The following is a 19,215-nucleotide window of genomic DNA, read 5'->3' on the forward strand; positions in this document are numbered from 1 at the left end:
AGGATGTTGCTGTGCTGTTCTGTGCTGTGATGGGCTGGGTGTTAGATGCAGTGTAACCAGCAGGGGGCGCTGTAGTCTACAGAAAAAAACTGTTTTTTGTTTAAGTCAAGTATTAAGTGCTGAGAAGAATGTAAATAACAAAGAACATATTTTAATCAGGCTAATCTACAGAACAAAGTAAGCAAGAAAATAAAATAAAAACACAAATGAGCAGCAATTTTTAAAATATAATTATTTGAATGTAGTTTTCTTGTGATGAAAAAGTTAGATAACCTGCATATTAATTACTTAAATATTACTTACACCTTAAAGAAAGTTAAATTAGAATCTGGGGCACAGATTCAGCGGCACATCATTTCAGTAATTCAGTTTAAAATGTGAAACTCATATATTATATAGCTGTATTACACACAGAGTGATCTATTTTAAACATTTATTTATTTTAATGTTGATGATTATGGTTTACAGCCAATAAAAAAACTAAAATCAGTGTCTCAGAAAATTAGAATATTATATAAGACCAATTGGTACTTTTGGCAGTGTGGACAGTGTGGCAAATCCTGCTGGAAAATGAAATCCACAAAAGTTGTCAGCAGAGGGACAACTTTTACTGAAAGGCTGTAACAGTATTTCAGCGGGTTTTTAGGTATGCACAATGATATTGGAAATATATTGATTTTTTTTTACAGTCATCAGCTGCATTTCTAGACAGATTTCTAGTCTTGAAATTTCAAACTGATACTTGTTGATGTATTTATTGTGTGCTGGAAAATGACCAAGTGATGCTGGCCGACGCTGGCTCATTTTTATATATTTGTATTAGTTTCCACAGTTTTATCCTTTAATTAACCTGTTAATTGAATTTAAAAGAAGACCTAATGTTGTGAACAGTCTATGTAAGAACTAGTTAGCTAAATCAATGTGAAACCAAAAAAATTGAAAACTAGTTTTTTCTTGGTTTATTCTGTAAACTACAGACAACTGGGACATTTGTCCCAAATTCTAAATAAAAATTCTGTCATTTAGAGCATTTATTTGCAGAAAATAAGAAATGTCTGAAATAACAAAAAAGATGCAGAGCTTTCAGACATCAAATAATGTAAAGAAAACAAGTTCATATTCATAAAGTTTTAAGAGTTCAGAAATCAATATTTGGTGGAATAACCCTGTTTTTTTAATCACAGTTTTTTTTTCATGCATCTTGGCATCATGTTCTCCTCCTCCACCAGTCTTACACACTGCTTTTGGATAACTTTATGCTGCTTTACTCCTGGTGCAAAAATCCGAGCAGTTCAGTTTGGTGGTTTGATGGTTTGTGATCATCCATCTTCCTCTTGATTATATTCCAGAGGTTTTCAATTTGGTATGGTCTCATTGTATTTCAATTTAGGTAGTCTCATTTGTTTATATATATCGTAATTTGGAATTGGCCCAGAATTCCCACATCGGTCACATTTCCAGCTAACAGTCATTATTTTGGCCACAGTAATATTTGTTTTTATGGCTGCAATAACCATAGAGCATAAATGGGTCATCTCTGCTCATAAGCCATAAATGATCTTTCTGATAATACAGTATTTAATGGTTTATTGCTGGTATTTTAAACAGTCTCATTATTGTAAAAAGTGGAGAAGTTATACACACGGCATTTCCTTTACAAACCCAATAAATAAACACACGATAAAGCTGCAGTTGTGTTTTAACACACTTTAGTGGAATGCAGAAACATGCATGCAAAATGCATTTACATGGTGAGGATCTGGGCCCTATCTTACACCCTGCACAAGGCACGTCACAATGCTCATTGCTATCTAACACCCCACTAACAGTCTACTTTCACACCTTGTGGCTGCACCACCACTTAAATACCAACAGTGCTTGTGGATATAATGTATCTACGCAAGTTTTCTGGTGTGTTGCTATCTTGGCAATGGAAAAGACAGGTTCTCTACTAACTGAAATCTGACAACAGTTAATAGTCAGATGTTCATTGTTATCTTAGCAACACATGTGCCAAATACAAATTTTACATCAATAATAAACAGAATACAAAATAAAATAACATTTCCGTTCCCGTTAATGAGCTGCTGGAGCTCCTTTAATGAGCAGCTCAGTTTCCTCTGCTGAGAAGCATTGGACATGTCCAGGTAGCTGCGTCGTTAAAATAACAATCCACCAAAGTCAGAGACTCGGATGAATCCGATTCCAGGTTATGTTCAGTCAGAGAGAAAGAGAGAGAGAGAGAGAGAGAGAGAGAGAGAGAGAGAGAGTGATCACTCAGTCAGAAGCTTTACTCCTTCGTTTCTTTGGTTTTACTATGAGTGAATGGAGGAGCTACTGAGCTCTGAGTTTCCTCTTCTGAAGTCCCCATTGCTCCACCAGCCGCTCGCGTTCAGTAAAACTGAGCCGGATCTTCTTTTAGAGGCTGTCTGTGTGACATAAGTACGTAAAGACGCTTGCCGTGCCCAGAAGAAGAACTCAGTTTTTAGAATTAATATATTAGGCTTAGCAGGGATGGTCGTTCCAGCACACGGATAACATTAAACACAATATTGTATCCATATTCTTCGCTTCTGCTTTCAGTTTAGAAACACAATAATACAGTCTGCCACTTTAAGATAATTCTTATATGCATGTCTTTAGTGCATTTCGAGTTGCTCAAGGTGTACTTTTCCTGACGTTACGATAGCAAAGACAGAATAAGCTGCACATCTGACGGTTTAGATTGCTAAAATAGGACCCTTTGTGTGTGTGTGTGTAGGAGAAGATGTGTGTGTGTATGTCAGTGATTATGTGATTGTGTAACAGTGTGAGGTTAAACTGTCAGCACAGTTCAGACCCACAGGATGCTGTTCCTCTGCTGAAGCATGAAGATATCAGTGTGTCTAATCTATATCTCCACCTCACACACACACACACACACACATTGAGCAAGCTGCTGCAGTGGCTAAAAAGCTGGGAATGTCCATCTTCTTATCTGTTAGAGTAGAGAGTTCAGTTTCGTGTTTACAGTTTAGAGGATGTTGTGACGGGTCAGTACTTTTCTGAGTGTTTCCAAACCTTAATACTTCTCAATTACAGTTTCTATACTTACTTAATACTTCTCAATTACAGTTTCTATACTTACTTAATACTTCTCAATTACAGTTTCTATACTTACTTAATACTTCTCAATTACAGTTTCTATACTTACTTAATACTTCTCAATTACAGTTTCTATACTTACTTAATACTTCTTAATTACAGTTTCTATTCTTACTTAATACTTCTCAATTACAGTTTCTATTCTTACTTAATACTTCTCAATTACAGTTTCTATACTTACTTAATACTTCTCAATTACAGTTTCTATACTTACTTAATACTTCTCAATTACAGTTTCTATACTTACTTAATACTTCTCAATTACAGTTTCTATACTTACTTAATACTTCTCAATTACAGTTTCTATACTTACTTAATACTTCTCAATTACAGTTTCTATACTTACATAATACTTCTCAATTACAGTTTCTATACTTAATACTTCTCAATTACAGTTTCTATACTTACTTAATACTTCTCAATTACAGTTTCTATACTTACTTAATACTTCTCAATTACAGTTTCTATACTTACTTAATACTTCTCAATTACAGTTTCTATACTTACTTAATACTTCTCAATTACAGTTTCTATACTTACTTAATACTTCTCAATTACAGTTTCTATACTTACTTAATACTTCTCAATTACAGTTTCTATTCTTACTTAATACTTCTCAATTACAGTTTCTATTCTTACTTAATACTTCTCAATTACAGTTTCTATTCTTACTTAATACTTCTCAATTACAGTTTCTATACTTACTTAATACTTCTCAATTACAGTTTCTATACTTACTTAATACTTCTCAATTACAGTTTCTATACTTACTTAATACTTCTCAATTACAGTTTCTATACTTACTTAATACTTCTCAATTACAGTTTCTATTCTTACTTAATACTTCTCAATTACAGTTTCTATACTTACTTAATACTTCTCAATTACAGTTTCTATTCTTACTTAATACTTCTCAATTACAGTTTCTATTCTTACTTAATACTTCTCAATTACAGTTTCTATTCTTACTTAATACTTCTCAATTACAGTTTCTATACTTACTTAATACTTCTCAATTACAGTTTCTATACTTACTTAATACTTCTCAATTACAGTTTCTATACTTACTTAATACTTCTCAATTACAGTTTCTATACTTACTTAATACTTCTCAATTACAGTTTCTATACTTACTTAATACTTCTCAATTACAGTTTCTATACTTACTTAATACTTCTCAATTACAGTTTCTATACTTACTTAATACTTCTCAATTACAGTTTCTATACTTACTTAATACTTCTCAATTACAGTTTCTATTCTTACTTAATACTTCTCAATTACAGTTTCTATACTTACTTAATACTTCTCAATTACAGTTTCTATACTTACTTAATACTTCTCAATTATAGTTTCTATTCTTACTTAATACTTCTCAATTACAGTTTCTATTCTTACTTAATACTTCTCAATTACAGTTTCTATACTTACTTAATACTTCTCAATTACAGTTTCTATACTTACTTAATACTTCTCAATTACAGTTTCTATACTTACTTAATACTTCTCAATTACAGTTTCTACACTCACTGTCCATCTTATTAGCTCCACTGATTTTATAATTTTCTGTATACTTTCTTTCATCCTGTTCTTCAATACAGGATAGAAAACTGCCACAGAGCAGCTAGTATTATTATTATTATTATTATTCGGGTAGTGGGTTGGTTATTCTCAGCACTGCAGTGATTAGCAGTGGTTAGCATGGTGGTGGTGTATGAGGTGTTAGTAGTGTGTGTTGAGCTGGTGGTACAGTGAGTGGATCAGATACAGCCGTGCTGCTGGAGTTTTTAAACACCTCAGTGTCCCTGCTGCACTGTGCCTTATGTTTAGGCAGAGCAACACATCTTTCACATTAGCTCCTAGCATCTTTTTGAATACTGGGTGTGCCCCCCCCCCCCCCCCCCCCCCTTATAATCATTGTGTAGTCATTACCTCAGGCTACTTCCCCTATGTGTACTTTTTTTGTAGTTTTTATCTCATTTTCTCTCCAATTTACACGGTCAATCATCCAACCCACTCATTAGGACTCCCCAACACCAGGTGGGTGAAGACTAGCACACACCTCCTCCGACACATGTGAAGTCAGATGTGTCAGATTCGCCTCTTTTTGAACTGCTGCTGATGCTGTAGCATTGCCGAGTAGCATCACAGCGCTAACGCTCGGAGGAAAGCGCAGCGACTCGGTTCTGATACATCAGCTCACAGATGCAGCCTTGTGCTGATCCACATCACCCTAGGAGTGATGAGTAGAAAGTGCACCATCTACTGTACTGTACCCACCCAGAGAGAGCAAGGAGAGCCATTTGTGCTCTCTCAGGGCTCCGACAGCTGATGCTAAGCTACAGGAACAGAATTCGAACCAACAATCTACTTTTTATAGTGGCATTTGTAAGATATTTTACTAAAATAATATTAGTCATTAGCATAACTACCTAGTCTCAGTTTTAAAGGCTGTAGGAGTAAGTTAACCCTTTCTCTGCTACTGAAAGTGGCTTTATGTAAACCACTTGAGCTGGGCAATATGGCAATATTTTATTATATAGTGATTCTTTTTTTTATTCTTACAATAAAACTTATTAAGCATAGTAAGGTTATCATCAGTGCTTAAAAACGTAATATTAAAAAACAGTTGTTTAAGAATCTGCCACTGCTGATGCATTTTGTGTCAAAATGATATAAACACTTTACTCTGTATAAATACTATAAAACATAACTTTTTTACCATATATCCTTAAAGTCACTGTATGGTCCTGATGAGTGCCAGTTCCATCATCAAAATGTTTTTTTTTTTTTTTATGATCTTTTTTGCGACTTCACTTGAGGATCTATATTAATATTGAAATATTTATTCTAGAACATTTTAGCTTAATTGTCTAAAAAAAAATTGGTGCCAATTAAAAAAAAGTGTTAAACCTCTTTTTTTCCCTTTTTATATAGTAAAGAAGAATGAAGAAAAATAGCTTTTATTTATTTACCAAATTTTAAGTGTTTGTTTCTGCCGCTCTGAATTCTAGGGAGGAAAAGGGTTTTGATGAGTGCCAGTTCTATCATCAAAAACATTATTTTTTTTTTTTTTGCGACTTCACTTGAGGATACTTTCAAAGTTATTGAAATTCTTATTTTTTGATTAATTGACCTTATTTTTTTCTTTAAGTAATTTTCTTCTTTACTTAGTTGAGTAGTTGTTGTTGCTTCTCATAATCTGGATTAGAACATTACTCAAATATTCACTATTCACTGTATACCTGTAACTCTACCTCTTCACTACTTTACTACTGATACTCTGGAGTGATTAACTCTTGACGAGGCACAGCTGTTAAGTAATGTGAAGAAAGTCTAAAGCTCTGTGTTTCATTAGATGGTTGAGAGATAAACTGGTGTCATCGTTTCTGTCAGTCAGATCAAAGAGTCATAGCAACTGCTCTTTTAAACTACCCCCCCCCCCCCAGGTTCTTTTATCACAGGACAAATTGTGGTAAACACACACACACACACACACACACACACACACTCTCTCTCTCACACACTCACACACACACCTGATAAACTCATTACAGAGCAAAAGGCTTGGAGACACTGGAGCTCTGCAGACATGCAGTCTGCTAGTCAGGTTAGCATTAGCTTGTGAATTCTGTCTGCAGACTCCCTCTGCTAATCACCATCAGCATCACACCATCACAACTGTGATCACCATCATCAGATCTGATATTATGTAACTAAGCAAACTAACTTCAAGGACTTTCCACAGTTGTTAGCTTTGATTACATCACAATAAATTGAACATTAATTGGGTGTGAATCAATAAATAAATGTATTTGATATTTGGGGTGAGATCTAGATTATAGAAAATGTAGTAAAATAATAGTTTTCTATATAGAGCCATGTTTCTGAAAGTGATCATTAAAAATAAATAAATTAACTATAAAAATAAACGATATATTGAACCTTTACATCAACTGTAGTTTCCTTAAACCTGTAATGTGTTTAACACATTAATTCTTAATTAGTTATTCTACTACATTACTTAAGGAGTGTATAGTTAAACTATAAGTTAAACTATAGTCAAAATATAACCTTTACTTTGAAGGTGTAATTAATCTATGTTAATATTCTAATGTTTATTCGAGAATGTGTATCAGTTTAATTATCTGACAATTTGGTGCCACGTTTTTAATTTTAAAAAATGTGTGTTAAACCTCATTTTTGATTTTTTACCCTTTTTATATAGTAAAGAAGAAAGAAGAAAATTAATTGTATTTATTTTCCAAATTTTAAGTGTTTGTTTCTGCCGTTCTGAATTCTAGGAAGGAAAAGGGTTTTATATGTATATATAATTTTTTTATATGTATTTTTTGTTTTTTTTTGTGTTGTTTTTGCATTTGAAAAACATTGGATATTATAATTTAACCTAACAATATTAAAACATTGTTACAATACTAAAACATGAAAGAATCAGCTAAACTGAGTAACATTCTTTTTTTTTTTCCCTGAAATTCAGATCATGAGATGAAAACAATTTTTTACTATATCAAATGGACCAAATAAAAAAAAATACTTGCAAATTTTCCATTTTCAAATTTAGCTTCAAGCAACCCACCACATTTATGGCATCTCATTCATTTTAACAGGCAATAATAAATCAATATTTTAAAATTATTTATATACAGCTCTGGAAAAATAAGAGATCACTTAAAAAATGATGAGTTTCTTTGATTTTACCAAATTAAAAACCTCTGGAATATAATCAAGAGGAAGATGGATGATCACAAACCATCAAACCACCAAACTGAACTGCTTGAATTGTTGCACCAGGAGTAAAGCAGCATAAAGTTATCCAAAAGCAGTGTGTAAGACTGGTGGAGGAGAACATGATGCCAAGATGCATGAAAACTGTAATTAAAAATCAGAGTTAATCCTACAAATATTGATTTCTGAACTCTTAAAACTTTATGAATATGAACTTTGTTTGAGGTCTGAAAGCTCTGCATCTTTTTTGTGATTTCAGCCGTTTCCCATTTTCTGCAAATAAATGCTCTAAATGATACATAACAACAATGTTTTACTCAAATATACATTTTACTCAAATATATACCTATAAATAGCAAAATCAGAGAAACTGATTCAGAAACTGAAGTGTTCTCTTTTTTCTCTTAATCAAATGATGAAATTAGAAACTCATCATTTTTAAGTGGTCACTTACTGTTTTCCAGAGCTGTATTTATGTATGAAACCACTTAAAAAACAATTAAATTAGCAATAAAAGTTGACATATTTCAGTAACAGTAGACACTCTGAGAGTACTGATGCTGTTTGATCTTATCCTCTCATCTGCAGGTAACGACCTCAGGACTGCGTTTCTGGATGGGAGTGAAGAGATGTCCACATCCCTTAACCTTTGACCCAGACAGTGTAAGTCTGGGCCCGGGAAGCTCGGGTTCGGTCCGGGTTTGGGTTTGGGTTCTCCTGTTGCTCCCTGAGGACAGGAATGCCTGAAATGTCTTTCTGTGGTCTGATAACTCCTCAGCTTTCTCTCCTACTGTGTGCTGATCCTTATCTCCAATCACTGCTGATAAACTTCATTATAACTGCTGCAGACATCTCTGTTACACCCTAACACACACACATGCACTATTACACACACACTCACACACACACTAGTGCATCACAAAAAAATTTAATATCATTGAAAAGTTACTTTATTTCAGTAATTCAGTTCAAAATGTGAAACTCATTTATTATATAGATGTATTAAACACAGAGTGATCTATTTTAAACATTTATTTCTTTTATTGTTGATGATTATGAAGCTTACAGCCAATGAAAAACCAAAAATCAGTCTTTCAGAAAATTAGAATATTATATAAGACCAATTGATACTTTTAGCAGTGTGGGCAGTGTGCCAAGTCCTGCTGGAAAATGAAATCCGCATCTTCATAAAAGTTGTCAGTAGCAGAGGGAAGCTGTAAGATATGAAGTGCTGTAAGATTTTGTGGGAAAACAAAACTGCACTGACTTTAGACTTGATAATAAAACACAGTGGATCAACACCAGCAGATGACATGTCTCTCCAAACCAGTGACAACTTTAATGGAGATGCGGATTTCGTTTTCCAGCAGGATTTGGCACACTGCTTACACTGCCAAAAATACTAGTTGGTCTTATATAAAATAAAAAAATTCTGCCCGAACGCCATAAATCATCAACAATAAAAGAAATAAACGCTGTGTGTAATACATCTATATAATAATTATATATATAATTAGTTTCACGTTTTGAACTGAATCACTGAAATAAAGTAGCTTTTCAATTTTTTTGAGATGCACTAGTAGTATTTTGTGTTTTCTTTACCTTTTGTTCTTGAACTTTTTGTTTTTTGAAAATAAGTAATTTTGCTTTTTTTTTTAATAAAAAAAAAGTCATATTGCACAAATAACACATAATTTTGGAACAATTTCACATATTAAAAAGGAAATGCAGAACTGAATCACACGCCTGATTAACAGTAGCGGATACTTTAGAATGTAATATTCAGTATTCAGCACCACAATTAAAAAGGCTCTTAGTTTCTGGATGAGAAATTGTTGAGCTCATATTGAGACCTAATTGAGAACTTTAAGAGAAGACAGCAGGAGACTTATACTTAAGTTTTATCTCATTGTTTTCTTGAAGAAACACAGCTCATCCTTTTAGGAGAGCAAAATATGTCCTCAAAAACACTGAACTTCAATAGATTTCAGAGTAATTCAGTGAATTTGCAGGGTTCAATCCAACGCAAACTGCTGAATGGAATCTGGATCTGTATGTGAATCAGACGTGCCTGTCCGATATCTGATACGTTAATTACATCAATTACATCAATATCAGACCCTATAATGATATTGATGATATTGGATCGAATTGGCCCAATCTGTAGCAATTAATGCCCTAACTTTTAAAACCTTTTTTATTAATGTTTCTGTATGTAACTGTGCCACATACTGATACTGTTCCCACCATTCAACGGTCATTATAATGGTCCTGGTCATTTTGTGACCTTTTGTTCTATTGTTTCTAACAGAGGCTGTTATCAGTGTTAATCAGAGTTTTAAACATTGACCAACTCAATGTTCAATTTAAATTGAATGGTGTTAGACTGGTAAATGTGCTAACTGTCTTTCTCTGCCTGTAAATACTCTGTGGGCCTTATCTTAGACCTTATCTTACATCTTACATGCTCATTGCTATCTTACACCTCGCCCACAGTCTATTCTTTTTACACCTTCCACCTGCATCATTTTAATAGCCACAGTGCTTCTGAATATACTGTATCTACACTGAATGAACAACCTAAACGTTCATTGCTATCTGGGCAGCACCTCCGCTTATCACACACACACATGGACACACAGCAGTGCACAAACCCAACTTTTACCTACATAATAAACAGATTACTAAATAAAGCTCCTTCACAGCGTCAACCAGCAGCTCAGTTTCCTCTGCTGAGAACCGTTTGTTGGACACGTCCAGGTAGCTGCACCGTTAAAATAGCAATCCGCCAAAGGCAGAGCTCACCTGGCTCTTAAAGGGAATGATGAGCAAGAGACACTCTAATTGGTTTATTTCACATTATGCACAGAATTAACCACACCCATGATTAATTTAGAGTATTAGTACATTCCTTTTGTGCATTTCGAGACCCGAAATGCATACTTTTCCCGTCTTTATGATAGCAAAGACACAATGACTTGCTCTAAATCAAGCCGTATGGATGACGACTTGTGGTCATAGTGCATTTTCTCTCTCTCTCTTCCTTTTCTCTTCTCGTTCTTGTGCAGAAACACACATTTCAAACTCTGTGTTTCTGCCTGCGTTTCACTTCTGCCAGCTGTAATGTAATTATTTAGATTAGCCAGGCTGTGATTTGCACTGTTGAGAGATGGTTTATGGATGGTTTATGTAAAAAGACCCCTCTCTCTTTCTTTCACAGACCACCCATATGGATTTCGTGATGGCGGCGGCCAACTTATATGGGCGGATCTACGGGATTGAGGGTTCGACTGACCGTGCAGCCGTTAGGACCATTCTGAATGGGGTAACTGTGCCTAAATTCACCCCTAAATCCAGCGTGAAGATTGCTGTGACGGACGAGGAGCTGGCAGAAAGCAAAGAGGAGAGGACAGAGGAGGGTGAGCATGAAGGATCAGAAGTGAATCAGTAAAAATTGGGTTAAAAAATTAAGTTTTTCAATGTTCTCTATGAGCTAAGACATCTTTGGTATCTGTATGTCATTTTCTACAGTTTGTCAAATGTTCATGATAAATGGACCAATCGAAATTTTGCTAAACTGCTTAAAGCTAATAAAATATTTATTATTGTTATTATTATTATTATTGCAAGTTACACTGTAAGCCTGGATAAGTTGACATTTTTATTTTAAAAACGTGAGGAAACCAGTTGCCTTAAAAAAGTTAAGTAATGGGTAATGAAAACTTAAGTTAGTATAACTTAAAACATCAAGTTATTACAACTAAAGGGGAAGTTAATTTAACTTTTTTATTTTTGTTTTACTGTAATAAGTTACCGGATGGGTTGAGTTTACTTGACTTTTTTAAGGGAGCCGGTTCGCTAGAAAATTTTAAGTAATGGGGAATAAAAACTTGATTTCGCATAAATTAAAACATCAAGTTATTACAATTAAAGGGGAAGTTGATTTATTTGTAAGGTAGCCCAGGGGGAATCACTACACACTGATGGTGAGTGTTAGTCAGAAACTGTTGGACACACCCATTATGCAAATAGATTGTGACAGAAGCCAATGGAAAAGAAGCTGTTAATGGCAAAACAGACTAAACTCAGTTATTAATTTAAGTTGGTTCAACTCAAAGATCTCAGTTTGAATAGTACAGTATATGTGCCCACAGATGTTCAACTAACTCAAAATAGTTGAGTATTGTTTAGAAATATCCAATTTTATGTAAAACAGACTTAAATCATTTGAGTTTAAATTATGTGTACGTAAATTTAAGAAACAAAGTTACCATTTTTCAAAATACAAAGGGGTCCAATCTTACACCCTAAACTCATTGCAGAGGTGTGTTCAGGTAAATCTCTGGTGTATTGCTATCTTATCTTGGCAACGAAAAACACAGGTGCTCCACTGACTGAATACAACCTAGACAGATATCAACAGTCAGATGTTCATTGCTATCTTGGCAGTGAATCTTTTTACATGATGATTTTACGTGATGTCCACATATGAGGACTTTAGTTTTATATTCAGAACGTTGAGCAATATGGCTCATTTGAAGTGCTGCTTCAACACAAAGACGTAATATAGTAAAAACACATATATTTACTGTATTTAAATTTACTGTATGTAAATTTCTGAACAAAAATCTAAACTGTAGTGTGTTAAACTCTTCTGCCACTACTAGGTGACAGCATAATAGCCTCATTTGTGGACACCAGGCCCATGTAGAGCAAAATTTAGTGTTGTGGTCTAGACCACCAAGAATGTGATGTCCACACAAGATGAAGACTTTTATTTATTTTGGCCAGACAGTGTATGAAAAGTGCTAAATAATACGAATAATAAAACATGGACAGAGAAAATTTTACAGAAAGAGTAAAAGTAAAATATGTGTGTGTTTAATCTTCTTCCCTGTTTCTACAGACAAAGCCAAGCTGGAGGAGCTGAAGAAGAAGTTGCAGAGCCTTCAACTCTCCGGTCAGAGCTTCCAGATGATTCCACAAGAGTTTGAAAAGGTATATTTGTGTAAACATGCACTAAAACTTGCACTAAATACAGTACAGGCCAAAAGTTTGGACACACCTTCTCTTTTTCAATGCGTTTTCTTTATTGTCATGACTATTTACATTGTAGATTCTCCCTGAAGCATCAAAACTATGAATGAACACATGTGGAGTTTTATGTACTTAACAAAAAAAGGTGAAATAATAAAAAATGTTTTTTATATTCTAGTTTCTTCAAAATAGCCATCCTTTGCTCTGATTACTGCTTTGCACACTCTTGGCATCATTCTCTCAATGAGCTTCTTTAAGAGGTGGCCACCTGAAATGAAACGTTTTCCAACAGTCTTGAAGGAAGGAGTTCCCAGAGGTGTTTATTAGCACTTGTTGCTCCTTTGTCTTCTTCACTCTGTGCTCCAGCTCACCCCAAACCATCTGGATTGGGTTCAGTTCCGGTGACTGTGGAGGTTCAGCTCATTTTTTGTTAAGTACATAAAACTCCTCATGTGTTCATTCATAGTTTTGATGCTTCAGGGAGAATCTACAATGTAAATAGTCATGAAAATAAAGAAAACGCATTGAAAAAGAGAAGGTGTGTCCAAACTTTTGGCCTGTACTGTATATATATATATATATATATATATATATATATATATACACGTGTTCCGCCACTCATAGACACGTTGGCGACCAGAGCCACGTAGGAGGTCTAGCAGAACCACAGAACTTCTCCTTAATCATCAACCTTTACACTTAAGGGTTCACTGACCCCTGACCAGCTCCATCCCTCGCTAGTGCTAATGGAGCTCAGAGAACAGTGCTGTCTACTGTTCAGCCGGAGCTGCTCTAAAAACGCTTCTCAGAAGGAGACCGTCTGGAGGAAAATCTTGTGAAAAGCCACAGGAACTCTGGTTATTGAGTTTTGTGGTGGAGTGGTGTGACACATGTATGTATTTGCTCTTTGAAGCAGTGAAGAGATGACCAATAGGACGCCCCCACACTGGGAAACATTCCCGTCAAGACAGAAACTTTTTTAAACCTTTATTTTTGAGTTTTTAAAGAGTCTGCTCTGAGAACTGAAGGTTTAACAAGGGTTTTAGGATGAAGAAAGTGTACAGAGCTACATATTTTATTATATTTTTTACAGTTTTATCAAACAAACTTTAATATCAGACAGATATAACGTGAGTTAAAATAAAAAAAAAACACTTTTTTAAATGATGATTTAATTTATTAAGGTAAGAAAAAAAGCTTTCAAACTATAATAAAAAAAAATTGCCCCACATGAATTAACTGTGATTATCGTATTTCTCGCACTATAGGTGCACTTAAAAAGCTTTAATTTTCCCAAAAATCGACAGTGTGCCTTATAATCTGTTGCTCCTTATGTATGAATTCTACCAGTCAGGTATTAAGCAGCAGTAAAGCCACGCTGCTTAAGTACAGCATTATACAGGAGTTTCAGTGAAATTTCTCCAGCACTGAGACTGGATCCAGCTAGCTACCGCTAGTGGTTAGCAGCTAAGGAAAAGTGTTTTTTTTTTTTTTTATATACTACTACAGGTCAGATCTGCTGAATTAGAAGGAAAACATGGCCACACCCCTGTTCCTTACTAGTGTCACATAATGCACCTTATATTCCAGTATGACTTATGTATGAAAATAGACCAGAAAATAGACGTTTATTCATTGTGTGCCTTATAATTGGGTATAATTCGATAATTACAGTAACCACATTTGTGTAAAGCTGAGTTTAATTTTACTACTAGGCTTAACCAGACCTTTTGTTGACTGACATTGCCCATTATCGGTAAAGCTTGAGGGTAACGCAACCAAGTTATTAGGTTTAGGGGGCAAACACTTTTTCACACAGGGCTAGATTGGTTTGAAATTATCATTTAAAATTATATTTTTATATTTACGCAGGTTATGTTTCTCTGATATGAAAGTTTGTTTGATAATCAGAGAAATATAAGCATGATAAAAAAAAGCAAAAACAAAATAAATCTTTAGGGGGCCAAATACGTCATCCAAACTATGAAGAAAACATGAAATTAATTGGTAAACAGTATCAGTTAATGCAGTGAATAGCTCTATTTGAGTAATGTTCTAATCCAGATTATGAGAAGCAGTGGCACAAAAAGGGGGTATGCAGCGTATGCGACGCATAGGAGCGCTACACTAGAGGAGGCGCCAAATCGATGGCGAAAATGTTTTTCTAGTTGGCGGTTTTTGTGTAAGAGCTGTTTGTTCATGTTTGATAATACACAGGGGCGTCGCCTGGCCTGGGCTTCCGGGGCTTCAGCCCCGAATAAATTTCCAGTAGCCCCGAATCGTTTGGCTCAGCTCAGCTGTATTATTAATGAGGAGACAGACCACTGTCTGCTGTAAATGGAAAATCTCTTAACGCTAATCACGGAGCCAGTTCAAGGATAAAGCTCCGCCTTTCAGGGGAAACAGCCAATCAGCTTGCTGGTTTTGCGGAGCGCAGTGGGCTAGTAGGGAAGCCCCTGCAGGACAGGTGCTGTATTTACCAGAGAATGTAAAAAAGATGGACGTTGTGTCGCCGGTCCCATTCATTCAATAAAAATGAAGCCAAAATCTTCCACCATGTTGGCGATCCTGAAACCCGATTCTGCGCAGTAGAGACCAGAGGAGAGAGAAACACTGTGGAGAGCAGCCTACTCATTTAAATAACCCCGCCCCTGAGGGCTGCCTCGAGGTCACAGGCTGTAGAGCGGGGCGGAGCTCTGCTGACGGTCTGTTATTGGTCCTGCCCATAACCAGCCCTTTTACAATAACCACACCTTTTTTGAATAGAGCTGAATAACGGTTTTTAAAAACGAATTCTGTGGAGATATAGTAATTTGACAATATGAGCAGGGGTTACACTAGCTGCTGCATTTAAATAATGGAGGTAGAATTACAGTATATTAGAAAAAAACGTGATTGAAAGTTGTTCTGTTTTGCCATTGAAACCTATGGGGATGGGTGGGGTTACACAGCTTTCTGCAGCCGAACAGCAGGGGGCGCCCGACCTGTGGTGGCTTCACTTTTGAGAGACGATGCTCTGTCCAGCTATACACAGTCTATGGTATATCATAAAACTAATAAGTTATAGAACAGGGGTTGCCAACGCTGTTTTTTATAGATCACATAACTGATATTCTGCATCTAGAAATAATTTTAGCTGGGTCGGCGCCGATAGTATGTTTGCATACACCTCAAAAAGTATGTAGTTGCACCCCTGATGAGAAGCAAGAGCTACTCAACTAAGTAAAGAAATGAAGGACAGTCTATATAAAACATTTCAAAAACTTTGAAAGTATTCTCAAATTATGATGAAACTGGCACTCATCAGGACTGGAAAGGAAGACTGAGAGCTGAGAGCTGTTGTACAGGATAAGTTCATCAGAGTTTCCAGCCTCAGAAACTGCAAGTTAAAAACAGCTCCCCAGATAAGAGCATCGGGTAAAATAAGTATTGAACACGTCTCTGTTTTTCTAAGTAAATATATTTCTAGAGGTGCTATTGACATAAAATCTTCAACAGATCTTGGTAACAACCCAAGAAATACATACATACAAAGAAATCAAACCATAGATGTCCAGAAATTAAGTTTTTTTAATAATGTGGAATGGCACAAGGAAAAAGTATTGAACACACTTACTGAAATTGATTTAATACTTTGTACAAAAGCCTTTGTTGGCAATGACAGCTTCAAGACGCCTCCTGTATGGAGAAAGTAGTCGCATGCATTGCTCAGGTGTGATTTTGGCTCATTCTTCCACACAAACAGTCTTCAAATCTTGAAGGTTTCGTGGGCCTCTTCTATGAACTCTGATCTTTAGTTCTTTCCATAGATTTTCTATTGGATTCAAGTCAGGTGATTGACTGGGCCATTCTAGGAGCTTTATTTTCTTTCTCTGAAACCAATTGAGGGTTTCCTTGGCTGTGTGTTTGGGGTCATTGTCTTGCTGAAATGTCCACCCACGTTTCATCTTCATCATCCTGGTAGATGGCAGCAGATTTTTATCAAGAATGTCTCTGTACAATTTTCCATTCATCCTTCCTTCAATTATTTGAAGTTTGCCAGTACCATATGCTGAAAAACAGCCCCACGCCATGATGTTCCCACCTCCAAACTTCACTGTTGGTATGGTGTTTTTGGGGTGATGTGCAGTGCCATTTGACCTCCAAACATGATGTGTATTATGGCATCCAAAGAGTTCAATTTTGGTCTCATCTGACAGACTATATTCTCCCAGTATTTCACAGGCTTGTCTAAATGTTGTGCAGCAAACTTTAAACGAGCTACACCATGCTTTTTCTTCAGCAATGGAGTCTTGCGTGGTGAGCGTGCATACAGGCCATGGCGGTTGAGTGCATTACTTATTGTTTTCTTTGAAACAATTGTACCTGCTAATTCCAGGTCTTTCTGAAGCTCTCCACAAGTGGTTCTTGGCTCTTCGACAACTCTTCTGATAATTCTTTTCACTCCTCTGTAAGAAATCTTGCGAGGAGCACCTGGTTGAGGTCGGTTTATGGTGAAATGATGTTCTTTCCACTTCCAGATTTTGTCCCCAATAGTGCTCACTGGAACATTCAGAAGTTTATCCAATGCCATCGTTATGGTTTTCAACAATAAGGTTGTGAAGGTCTGGAGAGAGCTCTTTACTTTTACCCATCATGAGATGTTTCTTGTGTGATACCAGGCCATCATTTGGGACTGAACCAGCTGATATTAATTTGCACTGACAAGGGGCAGGATTGCTCTCTAATTACTGAGAGAGTTCAGCTGGTCTCTTGGCTTTCCATGCCTTTTTACACCTCCCTTTCTTCACGTGTTCAATACTTTTTCCCTGTGCCATTCCACATTGCTCCACATAACTTAATTTCTGGACATGGTTTGATTTCTTTGTATGTATGGATTACTTGGGTGACATCTGACATCTGGTGAAAATTTCATGTCAATAACACATCTAAAAATATATTTACTGAGAAAATTGGTGACGTGTTCAATACTTATTTCACCCGCTGTATGTCTTTATTTTGATTAGATTATTTTGGTTTGTTTAACACAATTTTTTTTAAGTTACTACATCATTTTTATGTGTTCCTTAGGTTTTTTCCCATCCTATTAAATCTCTTCATACATTAAATAAGCTCTAGTCCATCAGAGGATGAGAGCTTGTCTGCACATGCAGGCCGGTATGTCCCGGCTCCTGTGAGTTTATGGTGTGTTCAGTACGTTCTGGTGGGTGTGAGGGGAACTCAACACTAATCCTGTGCTCAGTGGTGACACACACTTTGGCCACTCGCACATTGTACCTTGCAAATACTTTAAAGCTCATTAAAAAGCAGTAAATAAATATATAACAAAATATAGAAATACACAAATAAATAGAAATAGCTGCACTGAGCTGACAATTTGCAAAATAGTGATTCCACACTCATTTTTTCCATCAACCAGCATTAAACCTGTCATATTAATGTGTTTGTAAGTATGTTTAACTACAGTATTTAGTATAAATTAAATTACTAAGTTGAATTAAATGACTGATAAACAACAGATCACTGTTGCCTTTTCAATTGATGTGTTTTAACTGCTTATCAATGGTTTTAAAATCATTTACAACCTAATCAATAATATTTAATACACTTATTTATAAACCCTTTATAAACCCTTTATAAACCCTTTATAAGGGTAGTCATGTTTTATTTAAAGTAGTAACGATATATTTAACTGAAAATTGCTGATCTGAAAAAACAGTGATTTATAAAGGAAAATCATAAAAAAATTATCAGAGGTGCCAAATTTTTTTAATACCACTGTATATGTTTCAAGTATTTAGTAAGACAATTATAGTTTTGTACTAAATATAATCAAATAAGGCATATTATTGTCAAGTATATGTCAATATTTCATATTAAGAATCCTGCAATAAATGATATTATTACAATGCCTTTATATAACGTTGTATGTGTAGTTACACATATTCGGTTTACATTGACATCCACTAATTGTTAGGGGTTTTTAAATTCATCAACTCCCAAGAAGCTGTAATTTTGTCATTTAGTAATTTTGTAGATATTGAAATAAATACTCGCTAAACAAAAAATCAAGAAATGCTTTTTTTTTATGTTACCTCTTAGAAAACTTGGAAATCTACCAAACTGAGAAAGATATGAAATAAAAGTGACTTACGTAATGCTGTACCTGGTGACTGCCTTTTCACTTTACTGTCACCTTACACTGCACTGAAGCAGCGTCTCTAAACTGCGCCCCCTCAGATCCCCCCCAGCCCTGTGTTTGAAGAATCCGCATGATTACAGTATGAC

At 35.4% G+C, this 19,215-nt stretch overlaps 1 protein-coding gene across 1 annotated transcript in view; it reads left to right on the top strand.

Annotated features, from left to right (window-relative positions):
• uba7 (ubiquitin-like modifier activating enzyme 7) overlaps positions 1 to 19,215 on the top strand; it is a 116,869-nt gene that overhangs the window by 28,382 nt on the left and 69,272 nt on the right. Inside the window, exons 17-19 of the mRNA XM_049479463.1 lie at positions 8,479 to 8,553; positions 11,111 to 11,309; positions 12,797 to 12,888. Coding sequence (XP_049335420.1) covers positions 8,479 to 8,553; positions 11,111 to 11,309; positions 12,797 to 12,888 — 366 coding nt within the window. The remainder of the gene's footprint in view (positions 1 to 8,478; positions 8,554 to 11,110; positions 11,310 to 12,796; positions 12,889 to 19,215) is intronic.

Source organism: Astyanax mexicanus, chromosome 5 (assembly GCF_023375975.1).
Source record: "Astyanax mexicanus isolate ESR-SI-001 chromosome 5, AstMex3_surface, whole genome shotgun sequence".
In the NCBI taxonomy this organism is placed as follows: domain Eukaryota; kingdom Metazoa; phylum Chordata; class Actinopteri; order Characiformes; family Acestrorhamphidae; genus Astyanax; species Astyanax mexicanus.